This window comes from Apteryx mantelli, chromosome Z (genome assembly GCF_036417845.1).
Source record: "Apteryx mantelli isolate bAptMan1 chromosome Z, bAptMan1.hap1, whole genome shotgun sequence".
NCBI classification, from domain to species: domain Eukaryota; kingdom Metazoa; phylum Chordata; class Aves; order Apterygiformes; family Apterygidae; genus Apteryx; species Apteryx mantelli.
This window is the reverse complement of record NC_090020.1, coordinates 8,959,810-8,978,568: the sequence shown is the minus strand read 5'-3', so window position 1 is coordinate 8,978,568 and position 18,759 is coordinate 8,959,810. Positions and strand designations below refer to the sequence as shown.

At 45.5% G+C, this 18,759-nt stretch overlaps 1 protein-coding gene across 4 annotated transcripts in view; it reads left to right on the top strand.

Moving 5' to 3' along the window:
- Positions 1-240: 240 nt before the first annotated feature.
- Positions 241-18,759, top strand: part of ELP1 (elongator acetyltransferase complex subunit 1) — a 40,887-nt gene continuing 22,368 nt past the window's right edge. For all 4 annotated transcript variants that reach the window (XM_067316552.1, XM_067316551.1, XM_067316554.1 and 1 more), the window contains exons 1-21: positions 241-405; positions 1,975-2,127; positions 3,603-3,684; positions 5,516-5,596; positions 5,942-6,027; positions 7,107-7,206; positions 8,072-8,162; positions 8,668-8,791; positions 9,464-9,557; positions 9,983-10,213; positions 10,509-10,679; positions 11,339-11,438; positions 11,759-11,941; positions 12,738-12,844; positions 13,346-13,449; positions 14,269-14,322; positions 14,415-14,520; positions 15,219-15,334; positions 16,818-16,891; positions 17,563-17,641; positions 17,905-17,984. In XM_067316552.1, coding sequence (XP_067172653.1) covers positions 247-405; positions 1,975-2,127; positions 3,603-3,684; positions 5,516-5,596; positions 5,942-6,027; positions 7,107-7,206; positions 8,072-8,162; positions 8,668-8,791; positions 9,464-9,557; positions 9,983-10,213; positions 10,509-10,679; positions 11,339-11,438; positions 11,759-11,941; positions 12,738-12,844; positions 13,346-13,449; positions 14,269-14,322; positions 14,415-14,520; positions 15,219-15,334; positions 16,818-16,891; positions 17,563-17,641; positions 17,905-17,984 — 2,375 coding nt within the window. In that variant the 5' untranslated portion in view covers positions 241-246. The remainder of the gene's footprint in view (positions 406-1,974; positions 2,128-3,602; positions 3,685-5,515; positions 5,597-5,941; positions 6,028-7,106; positions 7,207-8,071; positions 8,163-8,667; positions 8,792-9,463; positions 9,558-9,982; positions 10,214-10,508; positions 10,680-11,338; positions 11,439-11,758; positions 11,942-12,737; positions 12,845-13,345; positions 13,450-14,268; positions 14,323-14,414; positions 14,521-15,218; positions 15,335-16,817; positions 16,892-17,562; positions 17,642-17,904; positions 17,985-18,759) is intronic.

The following is an 18,759-nucleotide window of genomic DNA, read 5'->3' as shown; positions in this document are numbered from 1 at the left end:
TCGGCCTCGGCCCGGCAGCCGCCAACCGCCAACCGCCGCCGTCAACCGCCGCCACCAGGAGTTCCGCGGCCGCCCCGCGCATGCGCTGACCGCAAATGGCGCCTGCGCCGCCGCCCCCCTGCGCAGGCGCCGCCCGCGCAGGGCGCCTGCGCCGCCGCCCCGCGCATGCGCACGCGCTGCCCGCCCGCCCGCCGCGGAGAAGATGGCGGCGCGGTGAGGTGCTGCCGTCCCCCACGCACCGCCACCATGAGGAACCTGCGGCTGCTGCGGGCCGCGGAGCGCCGGCCCGGCCCCGCCGCTGCCGCCCCCGGCGCCCCGCAGTGCTTCTGCCTCGGCGCCGAGCCCGGCACGGTCTTCGTGGGCTCCCAACACGGCCTCCTGGAGCTGGGCCCCGCCGCGCACACGGTGAGGGCCGCCGCCGCCGCGGCAGCGCCACCGGCCCCGGGCCCCCTTCGGCGCTGTCAGGCCGGGGAAGGGCCTGTGGTGTCGGGGGGCGTCCCGGTGCCCACCGGCCCCCGCGTGTCGCTCCAGGCCTGCCGTCATGGACGGCTTCGGCCCGCCCGCTGCGGTGCGGGAGAGGCGGGCGTTGCCCTGGGGGCAGAGCCCTTAACGGGTCGTGGTGCCTGTGTCTGCTGCCGGAGCACGGTGGGAGACGGTCTTGCCTGCCCCGGGCAGCGCTCGGAACTCTGTCATCCCTGGTGCCTCCCCAGGAGCTCACCACAGGGCAGGCTGCTGCTGCTGCCCTCTGACAGCTCTAGTCCTTTCTAGCAGGGTTTTGTGGGGGTCTGGGGCTTCCTGCTGCTCCCACGTTGTGCTAAGAGCCTGGTTGTTGAGGCTGTGCTGTGGGCTGGCTGGCTGAAGTGATTTGCTGTTTTTAAAACACAGAACTTACCTCTCCCTGCCCCAGGACTGTGTATTTGCTGCAGGTTATTCCCATGATTTAGTCTCCAGCATGAGCCAGCAAACAGTTGTGTCCAGATCGCCATTCACAGGACAGAAGCAAACAAATAAGAAAATGATGAAGAATACAAAGGGAAGTTTTTGAAACAGTGTTTCTCACTAGGGAGGAAGATACTGTTGAACTGTGTTCTGAATTCCACTTGAAACTGGATTGCTATGTTTTGTCTAGAGACAGACTAGGCAACTGTGAGGCACATGAATGCCTTTGACATGACTCAGTTCTGCAGGTAGCTGATAGAAGAGCTGTTGGCTTTCCTGGGACCTCATTTTTAAAGAATGTTGTTTTCCAAAAGTCTCCACTATGGTCTGTTTGCTTGTGCTATCAACTTTTAAATTTTTTCAGAACTGAAAAAAAAAAGGCCTCTAAAGTTAAGCTTTATGCTTTAAGCTAAATGTGCTTGCTTCCTTTTGCTTCGTGATTTTACAAACTATTTTAGGTCTTTGTTACTGTGTTTTTCCCCTGCTGTTTTGCTGTGTGAAAAACTCAAGTAAGCTAAAGAGAGCTGTTTTAGTTAAAACTTTGAAACCTATCTCTTTCTTGTTTTGTTTTACCTGAATGCACATATGAGTGTTTTTTTCATTTGAATTTTTTAATGAAATCTTGCTGTAAAGCCTGAATAACCCTTCAAGAATATTGGGCCACTTAAGGAGCTACCCACACACCTCAAAGTGTTTACAGAGCATGGATAAGTACGCAAAGGGATTTGGTTGATGTTTAGCAAGATAAATCAGAAGTCGTAGTATTGTTATTTATTGTTTGCTCCCTTATGTGAGTTTTCTTGTTGTCCAGCCTTTTTAGCATATGAAGACCTTCACAGTTCCCTATGGGTAAATGAGATATGTTTTTGCATATCAGCTATTTCATGATACTATCCATGTGCTCACTTCTACCATGTAGTGCTTTGTGTTTATGCTGTAGGATGGGATATGCCCTCAGCTGTTATTCTGTCATGTTTACAAAAAGCTAAGTGAGTTGACAAGCAGTTAATAAGTCATTGGCCTTTCTTTGTCAAGGTGACCAGAGAAGTTTCCTTGATTGCAGAGGGTTTTATGCCAGAGGATAGAAGTGGCTGCATCGTGGGCCTCGAAGATCTTCCAGAGCAGGAATGTGTGTGTGTTGCTACAGCAGCTGGAGACATCCTACTGTGCAATCTCAGTACAAAGGAGGTAAGCTGGCAGGGAAAGAGAGAACAGTATTGAGGGATTTCAAAGGAAAGGATGACTGTTTTAGTTTCTTCTGGGCCAGTCGCATGTTTCTTATATATTGACTGTGGTTGGTCTCCATTCTCATCTGGACAGATGGGCTGATTTCTGTTGGTGTCCTGGGTATGATCAAGGGCAGAATATATACTTCCTAAAATAACTGGAAACCAAGTTGCTGGTCTACAGCCCTGGTTCTGTATGTTTGCTCAGGGGGGCTGTTGGCACACACCCAGCAGCAGGGGATCCACTGGATGAAGAGTCCTGCAGGAACAGGATGTTGCTGGGTGTAGGTACAGAGAAAAACAAACCATGCATAACTTGTAGTTTAGCTACCTTTTTTTTATCAGTCATTTTTGTTGTCAGTCAGTGCTTCTGCCTCAGTGCCGAGTGATTGTGGGCTTTGTTCAGCTGCTTGGTTTGATTTGCCAATACCACTTAAAAGTAAAATCAAACTGTGTCTGAAAAATATGCTCTGTGTTGTGACTTAATACATATTACACGGGAATAGAGATTACCAAAAGATGTAATACATGAGACTATTTTCTTGCACTAGTAGGTACATCAGAGTCAGGGTTTAACTTCAGATCCTTTATTTCAAGGCTTTTTGACTCACTTTCTCAGCTTTAAATTTGTGTCCTTTTGATGCAGACTGGGCACCAAGAAAAAGCCCTGAAAGTTAGTCAGCCTGTCCTGAAATTTCTTACATGTGAGAGATGGTCATTCTGCACACTGGTGCCCAGGATTCCACTCTATTTGTCTGAAGAGATTGGAATACTCAAGCTTCATTCTTTGAACAGCATCATCTTGCTGCTTATTACAGTTGCCCTCTGCCATGGCCATCTGCAAATCAAGATAACGATGCATGGCAGAAGTTCTCTGCCCTTTGCTGTTGCTTATGTACCCATGACAGCACAGTAATCTTTGAGTAGTCTTGTTTTTTTCAAAAACTTCACTGAGGCAAGTGGAACTATATACAATTTCCAAGCTCAGCCTGCACAAGAAGCTTGTGGGATCAGAGCTTGAATGGATATAGCATCCATTAACTACATACTGTAGCTCTCCAGGCAAGACTCATTATGCCCATGTTTTGTGACATGAGACTGATTGCCTGATTGGATCTGTGGTTGCATTGGTAATACTAGTATTGAGATTATGCATCCTAACATAAGACTGACAGCTGCAAAATAAAGCTCTTGAGAAGCTGGATGTGGTATAAAACGTTGATCTTTTGATTGTCTGGGCTGTCATACATAGACGTTATGGAACCTTCTTTAGTTAGAAATATTTCTGTTGTTTCATTCAACACACAGGGTAAAATCTGACTTGTGATTTTCCTAAGCGTGAAAACATTTCCCTGGCTTGGTGACTGGTGGATTTCATGCTGGATATTGCTGCCACTGGTGTTCCTGCTCATCTGTGATCTCATTTCTCTCTTGTAGGTGGAATGTGTTGGCAGTGTGGACAGCGGTCTGAGCACCATGAGCTGGAGTCCTGATCAAGAGCTTTTTCTGCTTGTAACAGGTACTGACAGCAGTATGTAAGCTCTCTGTCTTTAGGAGTGAACTTACACTGGTGGCTAAAATGTAAAATACAGTTAATTTTAGGATAGAGACATCAAAATACAAGATGCCTCAGTCTTTCAGATCTTCCAAGAAAGTGTAATTTGATCTTGCCTCTAAGAAATGAGGACTCATATATTATATCCCCAAGTGCTTTCTTAGTAACAAAAATTCCTTCTTGTCCTTTTTTTCAACTTTACTACAGATGTCTCTCCCCTAGAAAATAAACTTGGCCTCAAGCAAAGCAGAATTACAGAATCACTGAGTTTAGAAGGTACCTCTAGAAATCATTTAGTCCAGCCCCCCCTGCTCAAAGCAGGATTAACTATGGTGGGTTTCTCAAGGCTGTTTCCAATCAGGTTTTGAATATCTCCAAGGATGGACACTCCACAGCCTCTCTGGGCAATGTATTCCTGTGTCAAACCACTCTCATGGTGAAAGAGCTTTTTCTTATATGTAAATGGAATTTCTTGGGCTTCAATCTGTGCTCATTGCCTCTCATCCTGTCACCAGGCACAACTGAGAAGAGTCTAGCTCCATCTTCTTCACTCCCCCCTAGTCAGATATTCATACACATTGATTAACCCCCTCTCCCCACCCCACCGGAGCCTTCTCTCCTCCTGGTTCAACAGGCCCAGCTCTCTCAGCCTCTCCTCATATGAGAGATGCTCCAGTCCCTTCATTACCGGCCCTTCGCTGGACTCGCTCCAGTAGCTCCATGCCTCTTATACTGGGGAGCCCAGAACGGGACGCAGCACTCCAGGTGTGGCTTCACCAGGGCTGAGCAGAGGGGAAGGATCACCTCCCTTGACCTGCTGGCAACACTCTTCCTGATGCAGCCCAGGGGGCTGTTGGCCTTCTTCGCTGCAAAGGCACATTGCTGGTGCCTGTTAAACATGTTGTCCACCAGGACCCTCGGGGCCTTTTCTGCCAAGCTGCTCTCCAGACAGTCAGGCCAGATCCTGAACTGATGCATGGTGTTATTTCTCCCCACGTGCAGGACTTTGCATTACTCTCTGAACTTCATGAGGTTTCTGTCTGCCCATTTCTCCACCCTGTTGAGGTCCCTCTAAATGGCAGCGCAGCCCTCTGGTATATCAGTTACTCTTCCCTGTTTTGTATCATCTGCAAGCTTGCTGAGAGTGCCTTGTGTGCCAGTCCAAGTCATTAATGAAGATGTTAAACAGTATTAACCCCAGTATTAATCCCTGGGGTATGTCATGCCACTGATCACAACTTTTTGAGCCTGATGCTTCAGTCAATTTCCAGTCCATCTCACTGACCACTTGTCTAACCCACACTTCATCACTTTGTCTGTGAGGATGTTATAGGAGACAGTGTTGAAAGCCTTGCTAAAGTTGAGATAAACAATATCCATTGCTTTCTCCTCATCCAGGAAGCTGGCCATCTCACTGTAGAAAGCTATTATATTGGTCAAGGGTGACCCCCAGGATGATTACTCCTAATCACCTTCTTGTCCTTAATATGTTAAGAAAAATATATAAGAAATGCCGGATAGTATTTTGAAAGTGGAAAGGACCTCTTAAGATTAGGCCAAGAAGTTTGGTTTTGAAGAGAGAGACTGGAAGGTATTGTTACACTTTTAAATGGTTGTAGTTTGGCTTTGAGAGACTTTCTGCTTTGAAGGATGTGTTCTCTTTCATATTATTTTACCATTAGAAACATTTCTGTCTTAAAGTCCATGACAGAACAATAGGACAGCACAGGAAAAAGGTATTTTTTTCACCTGCTGGAGACGCCATTACTAATATTGTTTCATGTCTACCCTGTAGGTCAGCAAACGCTCATTATGATGACAAGAGATTTTGAACCCATTACAGAAAAGCAAATCCACCAAGATGATTTTGGGGAAGGTGAGAGATTGCACTGAAATAAAGTTGCTTACACTGATTTCACTGGTGTGTTATAAACATATGTTAAGTAAAGAAATGGAGCTGAGTATTTACTAGACCCCAAGGGGCATTGTAGACTGTAATGTTGCTGGGCAGCTGAAAGGAAATGTCAATATTTTAATCATCAGCAGAAATCCAGGCAAGTTTCCTGTGCTGGAGGACTTCCTGGGCTCTGTAAATTTCCTGTGGCCTTTCAGAATTAAATCTGGGTGGAAGGTGTGGGTGGCTTGTAGTTGTATTTGTGTTTACTACATTGTGTAGAGTAACCCTGTAAACCTTCCATTGCCATGATTATTTCTTCTTCAGAAAAGTTTGTTGCTCTTGGCTGGGGTAAAAAGGAGACACAGTTCCATGGATCGGAGGGAAAACAGGCAGCTCATCGCAAGCAAACGGTACTGCGCTAATTTTCTTGTGTTGGGCTCATGCTTCCTGGAGCGGGGGCTTGTATAAAGTGAGTTTCTCTTTCCTGCAGTGCCAATTTTCCACCGCCTTTCCTGGCAGTTGGCCCATATGCCTGTCTTTTCCTCAAACTCCTTCTGTGTTTGTTTTCCTATCTGAAGTCCAGCATTTTTATTGTTCTCCTAATTAAGGACAACAGTGGAAGTACTTAGGACTTTTCATGTGGACCTTAATGCAAGGAGATTTGTGAGCGTTGGTCCTTGTAGAGAGAGAACCACCCTTAAATCAACATAACAGAGTCTTCTGAATTTGGGTATTATATACCAAACCATTAACATGGCCAGGAGCTGTAAGATATACAGCATGCATTTCAGCCTAGAAAAGGAGAAGTAGCAGTGGGCTGAGCTCCCTGGAAGCCTTATGGCCTATCAGAAGGCAGGGCTCAGCCAGGTGTGTGACTGAGGACAACCACAGCCCTCCTGTGTGTCTCCTGCTGCTGACAACCTGCAAGAGCTTAAGTATTTGGGCTGCTGAGCACCCCCAATCATATGAGGTGACTCAGTGTGCCTGCACACTTCAGCTATTTACTTCGCTGTCTGATGTTTTCTTATTTGGGCCTTGTTTTCTGCTCCTTTAATTTGGTTAAAACTTAAGTAGTTAACAAACTCCACTGCAGGATTTTCCTTCTTGTGTTTTAAGTTTTCCAAAGCTAGACCGTTTCTGTGCTTTGGCAATGAAAATGTGAGGGGGAAAATGTCACCCAAATAAAGACTATCCTGCTGAAACCTTTGTCTGCTATACAGACCGCTCAGATAGCATGCTTTTCTCTATGTCCAAGCATTTGTGACCACAGGTACCAATCGTGAACAGATATTTTAATTACTAGCATTTTTTTAACAGTAACATTCTGAGTAAGGAATTTTTACCTTTGTAGCCTAAAGATTATTTAATGGGTTAACTTCATAACAAGGCTGTTGAAAGACAAGGCTTGAAAGAGCAGTGAGCTCTATGTAAGCTAATGCAGCAGTTGCTTTTCCAAGCTTTGATACAACTTTCTTCTGTGCAACTTCAGGAAGTGCCACCTGCTTCAGCCTGGGATGATGGCAGGCCTCGGGTGACTTGGAGAGGAGACGGGCAGTTTGTTGCAGTGAGTGCTGTCTGTCCAGAGACAGGTATGGGCCTTTTAAGCGGAAACTAGGCAAGGCAAGAGCTAGCTGTTGTATATGGTCTCTTGGCCACTTGAAGCTAGAGAGTTGAACTAGTTACGCGCTCTGTCCTCTCTCAGAGCAAATATTTTAAAAATACAATCTTTTGAACACTTCCTTGGGAGTTTGGTTTTCAGTCCACTGAGAGAGGTTATGAGTACTACCTGACCTCTTTTTTTTTTTTTTAACCAGTTTTGAATCATTGCTCAGGTCACCTCATAAGCACAGGGTGGGGGTCTCTAATGAGCTCCCAGTGCCAAATGAAAGGATCTTTTTGGGTGTCCCAAAACGTATTGTCCCTCTTGCTAGCAATTTATACTTGTTGGATACTGATAATGTTTTTCCCTAAATTTTGCCCTAAAACCAAAGAGGTGACAAGCACGTAAATTTTTCTAAAAGCTATAGTTGGTGTCTTCCATGATTAATCTTATGGTGCATTTTAAGTGCATTTAATCAGCTTGCTGAACTGTGGCAGAGACCAGCTGTCCAAACAGTTTGGGTTTTGCCCTTCAGTACTTAAGATTAAGGGGAATTTACACTCATAGGAAGATTTTAACGTTTCAACTGGGAAAGCTGGAGAGGGAAATGGCCACCACTGACTTGTATTAGACTGAAAGTCCTGCTCAGTTTTTGCAGTCGCTCTTACTTTGGGAAAACTGCCTGAGACAGGCAATTGTGATGTTCTTGCACCTTGAAGTGTGCAAGAAAAGCCTCCTTTCTATGCGTGTGCACCAAAATTTGCTCCTCTTGACCTCTTCAACAGTCTGAAAATTAGAAGAGTCTCTTTCTGGTGCCTTCTCACACCTTGTCTCCCTACTTCTGAAACCTGTAGGTGCTCGGAAGATCCGAGTGTGGAACAGAGAGCTTGTGCTGCAGTCAACAAGTGAACCTATCTCAGGATTAGAACAAGCACTGGCCTGGAAGTGAGTAGCAAGCAGTCTGCCTGCTGGCAGCAGGGTGCTGCTTTTTAATCTCTGACCACAGTCTTTCTTCAGCATTAATTTAATTCTCCTATTTTTATTTATTTTTCCCAAAACTTGAAGAAAACTTTCTTTTGATCTAGCACGAGCAAACCTTAAGCCCTGAAAAGCCTAATTCTTGCATTATGTTTGGGGGTAAAAGTGATAGATTCTTTGTGTAGTCACAATGTCACCCGTTTGGGGGCTCAATTGTATAAGGAGGAATAATGCTAGTCTCTTTGCCTGTGCTCACACTTCCCTGCTAATCTGAGTGTAACGAGCCTTGAGAAACATTTGTGTAGCACCCATGACTTTAAACAGTGCTGAAGAAAATACATGCTCTGCTGCTCCTTTTCTTCATGTCTCTTTTGCGTGAACTGCTTTGTCTCTGGAGAATGTTGCAGTTGATTCTTGTTTAAAAAGACAGTGAATGTATTAGCAGCCCCTTTTCATGTAATTCTGTTTTAAGGCCCTCTGGAAGCTTGATAGCATCCACACAAGAAAAACCCAACAGACATGATGTTGTTTTCTTGGAAAAGAATGGACTTCTTCATGGAGAGTTCACCCTCCCATTCCAGAAAGGGCAGGTCAAAGTAAGTGTGTCTTGTCTTCTTCAGTTAGAACGTAAGGGAAAGGAGGACTCCATCTTTCTCCACATTCTCCAGAAACTTCTAGGATGAATTCTTTAGCTTAATGCTTAGTGCTGGTTCTAGTGAAAAAGCTGGTCTTTGCTTTTAGGCCTGAAAAGAGAATGGTGAATGGAGGAGATGCAATATCCTTTTCAAGCTGTAGTACAGAGAAGAGAGGGGATTTGTAGGGATGCTTCTGGCTGCTGCATGCCTTCTATTAAGGAAATGCTTCACAACTGCTGTCCAGGATGTCAGCTGGTGCAGGAGTGAGGTGAAATACATTATCCCAAATATATAAGTGAGAAGATAATGCTAGGCTGTTGTTTCAGCTTCTGCCTTTGGATGCTGAGAGACCTTTTGGCAGATGCTTTGTCAGTGCCAAGGAAAGCCAGAACTGTGCTGTCATGTCTGTCCTTGTATCTCCTCTTCAGCTGTGTAGAACCTCTGTGAGAAGGGTTCTGCTTGACTCAGTCTGTCAGGAGCTTTACAGTACTTGGATGCTTTTTTAGCTCCTTAATCCTTGGTCCTTACACTGTTGAAAAATAAGGAGCGACTCAGGTCTTGCAAACCAGTCTGGAGTATGCCCTCCCTGTGCAGAGGCAGGAATACAATTAAGACTCTTGTTTCTTTCTGCAGGTTAATGAACTGCTTTGGAATGCAGATTCTACGATCCTGGCTATATGGCTGGAAGACCTTAAGAAGGATGAGAACTGCAAACCAAACAGTTATGGTGAGAGCACTGTGAGGCTTTGACTCTCACATTTGTCTGATAACATGGTCAGCATTGGTATTCCTTGGCAAGTTTGGAGATGTGGAGAGGTCTGCCTACGGCTTGGAGACTCCCTGTGCAGCTCAGGAAGAACTGCTAGTTCAGCTTGAGCTCAAAGCATCTTCCAGGCTGATTTATCTGGAAGTAGTATTAATAAAGTGCTGGAGGTGTGATCCCTTCCTAAAACACTCGCACCCTTCCCACAGCAGAGAACTGAAGGAATTTTAAGGTTTTCTTTGGGCTTTTTGTATGAAGCAGTCTATGGGCTGGAGGGTATGAATATTATTTCCATCGCACTTGACTCACCCCAAGAAAGTAGTGGCAATAGGAATGGTTTGAGATAGGTCTCAAGCAGCAGTCGGTGGTAACCATTTGTTTTGCTGTAGTTCAGCTGTGGACCACAGGAAACTATCACTGGTACCTGAAGCAAAGTCTACATTTTGGCAACTTGGAGAAAAATCAGTTGGTATCGCTGCTGTGGGACCCAGTGATTCCGTATAGACTGCATGTCCTCTGCCAGGGTTGGCACTACCTCTCCTATGACTGGCATTGGACCATCAACCATGGGATGGGGGAGAATAGCCAGCATGTGGCGAATGTGGCTGTCATAGATGGAGGTAAGCATTGGGGCTGCTTTGGAGCTCTAGAATGAGAAGAGGTGCTGCAGCCCTTTGGATGCAGCCTGGCTGGGACTCCTGTGGTTCTTCTGTTACCTTCTGTTTCTACAAAGCTGTTAGTGAGAGGGACCATGGAGTTGGTGGAAGCTTCAGAGGTGGTTTAATTGAATTGCCAGCTAGGGGCATGGCACCTGTCTTCTCCTCTAGTGTTGTTCCTGCTTTCAGTAAACAGCCTGACAAGAGCCTCGCAGCTGGACTGGGCTACAATTTAGTTTCTTTCTCTTTTCTTCCACAGACAAAGTGCTTGTCACAGCATTCCAGCATGCTGTGGTGCCCCCACCCATGTGTACCTATCATCTCCAGTTCACACAGGCAGTGAATCAGATTGCATTTCACACAGATCCCAAGCACAGTGGAGACATGGCCATCCTGGATGCTGATAACAGAATCTCTGTATATAGATATGGTGAGAGAATATTGCACTGTGTTGTTAGAAGAAACCTGCTCTCCCTGAGAGTGGTACAAGGGGGACTAGTGTGGTGCTGATCACTTGAGCCTTTAGTAGTCAGGAGCCAGATATAGCTGGTTCAGATATAGATCCCAACTCTGTCCTCATATTCCCAGCAGCTTGGGTGACACAGGAGCATCTTGATGGTGAGTTAACTTTGTGAGAAGGCAGTGTCCAGCAATTGGCTGTGTGCTCATGCTAGTGACACCCGCCTGCGTGGTTCCTACTTGAATATAGCGCAGCAGGTGGCATTTTGCATAATCTGTTCTGATGGCATGTTGCTGACTGGTGTTAGAAGTGTCTGGGATTAGCCATCTAGCATCTATCTAAGCCACCCAGCACTTTCCAGAGCACTCGTTTATATGGTGTAATATTCAGTGTGCTGCAGGACCAGACACTGTCACTCTTATCTTTGAGTTTTGTACTGGGACATTATAAGGTGGTTACGTTCCTCAGTGTAAGTGTTAGTGAGGATTAGATGATGGTTCCACATGCGAGGATGGTGTATTATGACGTTTGTAGTAGTCTCCTGTAGCTTCCGCTTTTTGGGTGGAATGAAGGTGGAAGGGGCTGTGTTAGCAGTATCTCTAAGCTCTGCTTTCTTCTGTTTTTGCCAGGACAGAGCACAGTGAAGGACTCCACTGTCAGGTTAGGAGCTGTAGGTGGAAATGGATTTAAAGCAGCTGTGGAAACACCATACCTTGATAAAACGTACAGGTAATACAGAACTAGTCCAGTGGGGATATGAGGGTACCTGGCTAGATGATTTGGAGGTCACAGCTCTGACCTCTGCCTCCAGCTGTTGAAGTCATTTGATAACATGGCTTCACCATACAGAGGCTCTGGCTGCAATCAGTGCTAAGGGTTGGGTAACTTGGTGGGCAGCATGGTACTCTTTCTTCTGAGGCATGTGCTGTGTGTCTGTATAGGCAGGCTGTTCCAGGAAGATCTTGGCCTTTTCCAGAGCACCGAGGTTCTGGGGTAGCCTGCTGAAATTGGGTTATTTTTATTTCTCTGTCTCTCTTATTATGTGACAGGGTTGATTTGGGCAGCAACACCAATGAGGTGATGAATCCCCTGGGGCTCCGATTTCTCACCTGGCTGCCAGACGACAGCTTTCTGGTGGTTGGTCAAGATCAGCATGCTACTCAGTCTGTCCTTCACCATCTGACTGCAGTGCCTCATGTGGCTGGAGCTGAAGAGCAGTGCCTGGATTTACGGTACTAGAGAAATCTCTCTGTTGTTAGTGGGGTCTGAGAGACCCTTCATACTGTGCTTAGGTGGAATTAGGTCTCTCAGATGTGCAGCCTGGAGGTTGAGAAGTGGGGGATTTGGCTCTATTCCTGCAGGATATCCAAAGCAGCTCATGAAGCTGGCTACTGGGCAGTATCTCCCTGTAGTCCTAATGCCTGTATCCAGCCTGATGAGAGGTGTTATGCTAGCATGCCTGTGTCAATGTAGGATGTCTCTGTTCCTCTGTCTGAATATCCAGCCCTCAGGGGACTGAATTCCTCCATTCCCCCCTTTATCCACCATACCAAGGTACAGAGAGGATTGTTGCTGTTGTTACTCCTCTTCTCCTCAACACCTGTCAGGCCTTGTGATTGCAGTGGAACTAAAACCAGAGCACAAAAGGAAGCCACCTGGGCTGCAGAAATCTGCTTTCCAGAGGGATCCTGAGAGTCCCTTTCTAATGCGCTCAAACAGTGGAGACAGGCTGATTTGCACATGAACTATACAGCAAAAAAAGTGAGCTTTACAGAGTGCTGTAACTATGCATACAGTGACTAGCACAGTTAGGCCAGATGTGTGTTGGCTCAGATTGCTGATGCTTTGTAAGGCCAGGATCAGCTTACAGAGGTGTGAAAAGACTTCGCAAAAGAGCCTTAAATAAACAAGGTATTTGTCCATTCTAGAGATGTGCACCCTCCACCTAGCTCCAGGAAATGCAGAACCTAGGTGTTATATGTGTCTCCTGTCACTCTGATGTTCTCCGTCTTCTGTGCCTTGTCCTAGGTTGTCTGTGTCAGTAGATGGAGAAGTGATCAGCCTGTGCTGCAGCCCAGTGACCAAAACCGTAGCTCTGCAGCTGGCTGATGGGCAGATCCTGAAGTACCTTTGGGGTAAGCTGATCTCTGTTCAGATTCTTGGACTAGGGTATAGTCACAGATTTCTCAAAACGTTTAACAAGATGATTTTGCTTTCAGGGACATGGGTGGCTCTTGTTGGTATTTGATGCTGCTTGCTCTTTTTGATCCCAGAAACAGGTTAAAATTAGTGATTTGTTTCTGAAAATAGTTGGTGTTAATAAGAATGATAGCTCTGACTTTGTGCTTTGAAAAGAAGGTGGCTGGTTTAGTGCTTTCAGAAATGCTGACTGACCGCCAGGTCCTTGACACTTCTCTGTTGTTCCAGAGTGGAATAAAGGTGCTGCTGGGCCCACAGAAATTACCACCTTCTTGTCTGCTGTGTGCTGATCTTCTGTGTCAGCATTCCCTCCTCTCTCTGTCAGACATTGTAGTTTCTGCAAGTGCACCTGGCTGCAGTTCCCTTGGGATACGGGTCTTGTAGTGTAATTTCTGGAGCTTTGGCTGGAAAACAATTTGTTCCTCTTTGCTCTTTAGAGGCACCTACTCCAGTCCTTGAGCCCTGGCAGACCAGCAGTGGCTCTGCTGTTCAGTTCCCTCACCCTTGTGTGCAGACTTCCCTCACCAAGATCAGTGGAGAAGTAAGTAAGATTGTAAGCAGTTTCAATTCCTAATGGTCCCTGTATCAAATATCCACTCTGATCCTCTGCCCAGCATCCAGTGATGCTTCTTAACTGTTTTCTTCATAAAGACCGATGCAGAGCTGAGAGTTTATCTTTCCTTGTCCTGTAGAGTATTCATCATGCCTTCTGGCTAACACCCAGTCTCCCCTTCTGTTAATACCATAAATAATGTGATTAAAGAGTGAGGAATTTCAAATGTAAAGTCCCCAGCAGTCACTGCCCTGCCATGTGTGAAAATAGCATTCTGTTCTATCTTATATGAAGTTACCCCCTTAGCAAATACGACTGCACTGAGTTACAACAGATCTTCTATTCCTACTGTTTCCTGTTAATGATGGGGTTTTTGATAATTGCAACAACTTAAGAAATGGCTAGCTGTTGTGATGGTAGTTCCAGGATTTCTTTACTTCAGTGTGCACCCAGGTGAATACTGTATGGAGTTGCTCTGCTCTTTACTAGTGCTCTTCCTCTGGTGCTCTGGAACCAATGCTGTTGAGTAAAAAGCTGTGATTTGGCCTGGCTTCTGCTTCTGTTCTGCTACTGTAGAATTGCTGTGATGGGGTAGATGAAACTGGTGTCCAGGCATGAGTGTTTAAAGACACTTAAGGAAGAAGCACTCCTGGTACAGAGATTGGATGACTTCCTGTCCAGCTTCTCTAAGTAATTCACATGAGGTGCTCAATACCATATAAGGTACTTCAGTCTAATGGTAATCAGCTGGTGACATTGGAGGTTGTAACACTGACAGTTTATAATTGTCGTCCTTTTTCTTTACAGGAGGTGATCTTAGGCCTTACAGATCGATGCCGATTTTTTATCAATGATACTGAGGTACCAAAGTGTGTGCCCTTTATTGCATCCCTTTTTCCTTTGCCAGTTGTTCCTGTTCTGCTCTGCACAATGATAAACTTATCTTTCTGCAGGTAGCTTCCAACATCACCTCATTTGCAACATACAATGAGTTTTTGTTGGTGACAACCAACTCCCACACCTGTCAGTGCTTCTGCTTGAAGGACATGTCAGTGAAAGGTAAATGCTAGCTCTGACTGCCTGCTGCTGGCAGCCTGTGGCCATTGTCTTGGAACCACAACATATCCCCATTTTTCACTTCCAAACCTACTGTATTTTGGTCACTTAGAGCAACTGCTTAAGAGACAGAAGAGGGAGGCTGCTCTCAAAAGTCACAGAGAGCAAGGAGTGCAGGAGACTGGTTTTGTATACCATGTGCTCTTCTCAGGATTTGTCCCCTGGTTGTTGTCCCTATCTCCATTTTTCAATAGTTTAGTTCTGCATTCTCTCCCTCCCCTTCGCATACAAAGCCAGCAAAAGGCTCTGTGCTCTTTCAGGGTGCACAGTAGAGAAGGGGTCCAAATATGAACAGTTTCTGGTGGTATCTGGCTCTGACAGTTATGGGCACCTTGGGAAAGGAGGATGACAAGTTGCTGGTCCAGCACGCTTTTCAGTGCTGCTGTCATCTGGTCTCTTGAGCTTTAAGTTCATGAGGCATAGAGGATGTGTTTCTGCTTTGTGCAGAGCAGTGCTTAGCGCTGAGGGGTCCTCGTCTTGTCTGGAACAGTTAAGCATCATTGGTGTATCACTCTTGACTGAATCAGTGTATGGGAGCTGCTGTACATCCAGCAGGACCTTGCAAAGCCACACGGTAGAGCCTGGCTGGAGCACCGTGCTGGAGTTTGTGCCCTGTATGCTGATAACTCTGCTATCTTCAGCCCTTCAGACTGGCCTGAGCAGTGCTGCTGTGCCCAGCAATGAGACTCTGCGCAACGTGGAGCGAGGCTCTCGTATCATCACCGTTGTGCCTCAGGACACCAAGGTCGTTCTGCAGGTCAGTGCTCTGCCCATGTCTGCGGAGGTCTGCTGACAGGGTTTGTGGAAAAGTTGTCTCAGTGGACAGCTGGACAAGCTGCAAACAACATGTGTGATGTTACATAGCTGCTGTCCCATCCTGCTGCAGAACACCACCTCACGAATCTCCAGCTGTCTGGAATTGTTTGAACATGTCTCTGGGAGTTAAGAGATTCAGCACAGGCAGCTAGATATGGACAGAAATGGGGAGTGATATTCAAATTCCTATGGGCTGAGGTAACTTAGTGCTATGCGTTGACACAACTCCTTGTGAATCTCAGACCCACATCTTAGTACTTGTATATGCTAACAGCCCGTCATTAGTTTTCGCACCAAGTTAGTCTGGAGCACCCTGCTCGCTCTTGAGAACCAGCAGAGATTCCTAGAACAGAGAAAGGTTTCATTTAGAAGGCATCTCTGGAGGTCGGTAGTCCAACATCCTCCTCAAAGCAGGGCTAACATGAAGGCTAGATCAGGTTGCTCCAGGCTTTGTCCATGTTAGGACATATGTGCAGTGACAAATGTCCTAACATGGACAAAAGAATGGACAGTTCTTCTGTCCAACCAGTGTATCCCTTTGTGCAACTTGTAGTTGTGCCTCTTGTCCTTTCCCCATGCACTTCTGAGAAGTCTAGCTCTGTTGACTCCAACCCTCATTAAATAGTTGAACCCAGTTAAAGGACGCCCCCTCGGTGTTCTCCAGACTCTGCCTCACTCAAGGAAATTTCTTCTCTTCCTGAGAGAATTAAAAAAAAAAAAAAAAAAAGTATTTGTGTAGGAGGGAGAAATGTTCAAGCTGGTAATAAACTGATGTAGAATTGCCAGCATGGATATCCAGGTAGATTACCTCTTTCTGGAATTTGACTTTGCTAACAAAACAGTACAAAAATAGCTTAGACTTTTTTTTTTTTTCCCTGCTTTGGGCTTCTCTGGCATTCCCAGGTCACCCACACTCTAGATTTCCTAGCAGTCCACAACTGCCCTTTCAGAAAGGCCAGAAACTATCTATCCCAGTGAGCCAGTGGGTAACAGACTAGCAAGTTTTTCAGATAGATGCCTCACACCTGTTAGAATATGTCCATGCAGTCTGGCATTTCCTGTAGCATCTTGGATCACAGGAAGCAAATTTTTCAGAGGCTGAATTTTTCCTCTTAGTTTGGTTTCATGCCTGCTGAATTCCTCTGCTTGAAGAAGTCTCTGCTTTTAAGTCTGTTTCCCTTTCAGCTCTCCTAGGCTATCCCAAACCATGAGGCCTTTACATTTTGCAGCCTCCTGAGAAAGGAAGGTTTCTGAACTGAGAGAATATTCAAATATTTCTCCCAGATTCATTGAAACTGTATGCACTTTGAGCAAAATGCACCCACAAGTAACAGACAGGTCTGGAAGAATTGTCCTGTTCTCACTTTGCCTTGGATGTAGGTAAGGTAACCGCAAGAAATAATTGTTTGAATCTTGTGTTGTAGATGCCAAGAGGGAATCTGGAGACCATTCACCACCGAGCTCTAGTTCTTGCCCAAATTCGGAAGTGGCTGAACAGGTAAGCGGCACTTGTGTATTCTGGTCTTCCCTTTCCCACTCTGAGCTGTTTAGAGGCAACTGGCATGTTTTTGTGGTGCTGAGGTCTTCCCTGAGAAGGGAGGGAGGCTAGACTCAAAGCAATAGACTTTTCAGTGGAAATTAAAACTGTTCCTGAGACTACCAGCCAAAAGTCCAGTTTTCAGCAGTCCCAGCTGACTAACACTTTGCCACTGAAGGTCTTACATATGTGCCAGGACTGGGTGGGCAGGAGATATACATTGGTCTGCTCCCTTCTCTGGACATCTAGGGCACTTCACGAAGTAGCATACTATATTTCATGATGTATTTGTTTAATCTTTTTTACACTGAAGTTTTCTGAAATGGAAGTTGGTCCATTAGACTCAAACATGGTGACTTTTTTTGTTGTTTGTGGGGTGTTTTTTTTTTTCTTTTAAATGCAAGGCCTGTCTCTCTTTCTCATTCTAGTCTGCTGGCCTGTCCCACTGCAGGGGCTGGAAACAGACAGGACTGACCTTGCACATCTTGTCTGGAAGGCATTTTACATAGCTTGTTGCCTAACCTATTATTCCCCTCTCACTGTGTCTGTACTTTCCTCTAAAGAGTTGCCTTTATATGTGGATATTGCACCTATCCAGTATGTAAACTATTCTGCTTAACTTGTTTCCTCAGGCTTATGTTCAGGGAAGCTTTTCAGTGTATGAGGAAGCTGAGAATCAACCTCAATCTTCTGTATGATCACAACCCCAAGGCAAGTATGCCCAGCTCTGTTGTACCCTTTTCTATATCCATCAAGCCTGGAATCCACTGGCATTTAGCAGCGGGCTCAAAAGAGCAGGCAGTGCTAACAGTTCTGCTTTCAGGAGGGATGAGGGCTCTGCACTGCTGTGTTCTTATACAGGCAGATTGGGTTTAGCATTTCTTTCATCTTGCTTGTTGAAAGAAGGTCCTTAAACTTGCTCGTCTTACTTTCCTAGTTTAGAATAACAGTAGTAATACTTTTGTTCTTTTCAGGTATTTCTGGAAAATGTAGAAACCTTTATCAAGCAAATAGATTCTGTGAATTACATCAACTTGTTTTTCACTGAACTGAAGTGAGTATAACTCTGCAAATGGGAGCATGCATATAACCAGTGGTGGTAGATTATTTTGCCAACATACTGGCAGCTCTCTGGTGTGGATGCAAGGACTCAGCCAGAAATTTGGCATTATGGGTCATAAACACCCCAGTAAGCTCAGTAGTTTCAGGGACAATCACTGTATCTTGTTGGAGAATTCCAGCTTGCAGGCATTCAGTAGATTTTGCCAGCAAGGGATCAGCATCCAATTGCTTTTTTTTTTTCTCCAGGTTGCTATACAAGGGTAAATGGGAACAGAGAAGGTTTTGTGCCCTCATAGGGAAGGAACAGGAAGACAGCATTGCCTGTCTGAAATCTGAGGCCAAGATAGTTGCTTAGATTCCCTAATCAGGCACCCTGGCCTTTTTTCTCAGAGGTTTATGGGCAAGTGGCATTAAGCCATTGGTAGTCTCAGGATTTCTTAGACTTGCTGAATTAAATGCTTGTTTGACAGCTGGAGCTGTCACTCAGTTTCTCTGTTTTATTTTCAGTTTTGACCTTAAATTTTTGTCTAGAAGTACAAGCGATGGCTTAATTTTCAGAAGTGCTCTGTATTTAGCATATCCACGGTGGACTTAGTGGAAGGCAGTTGTATCTTGAAAACCTTGCGTTCTGATTTTTGTGTTCACAACTATAGTTGTGAAATGGGCTCTAACTATTTTTTTCTCATGCCTCTTTTGGCTGCGAATCAGTTGGGGAGAATGAGAGACAGTGGAGAGCCACCTGGTTCTGTCAGGCAGTGTGGCAGGTT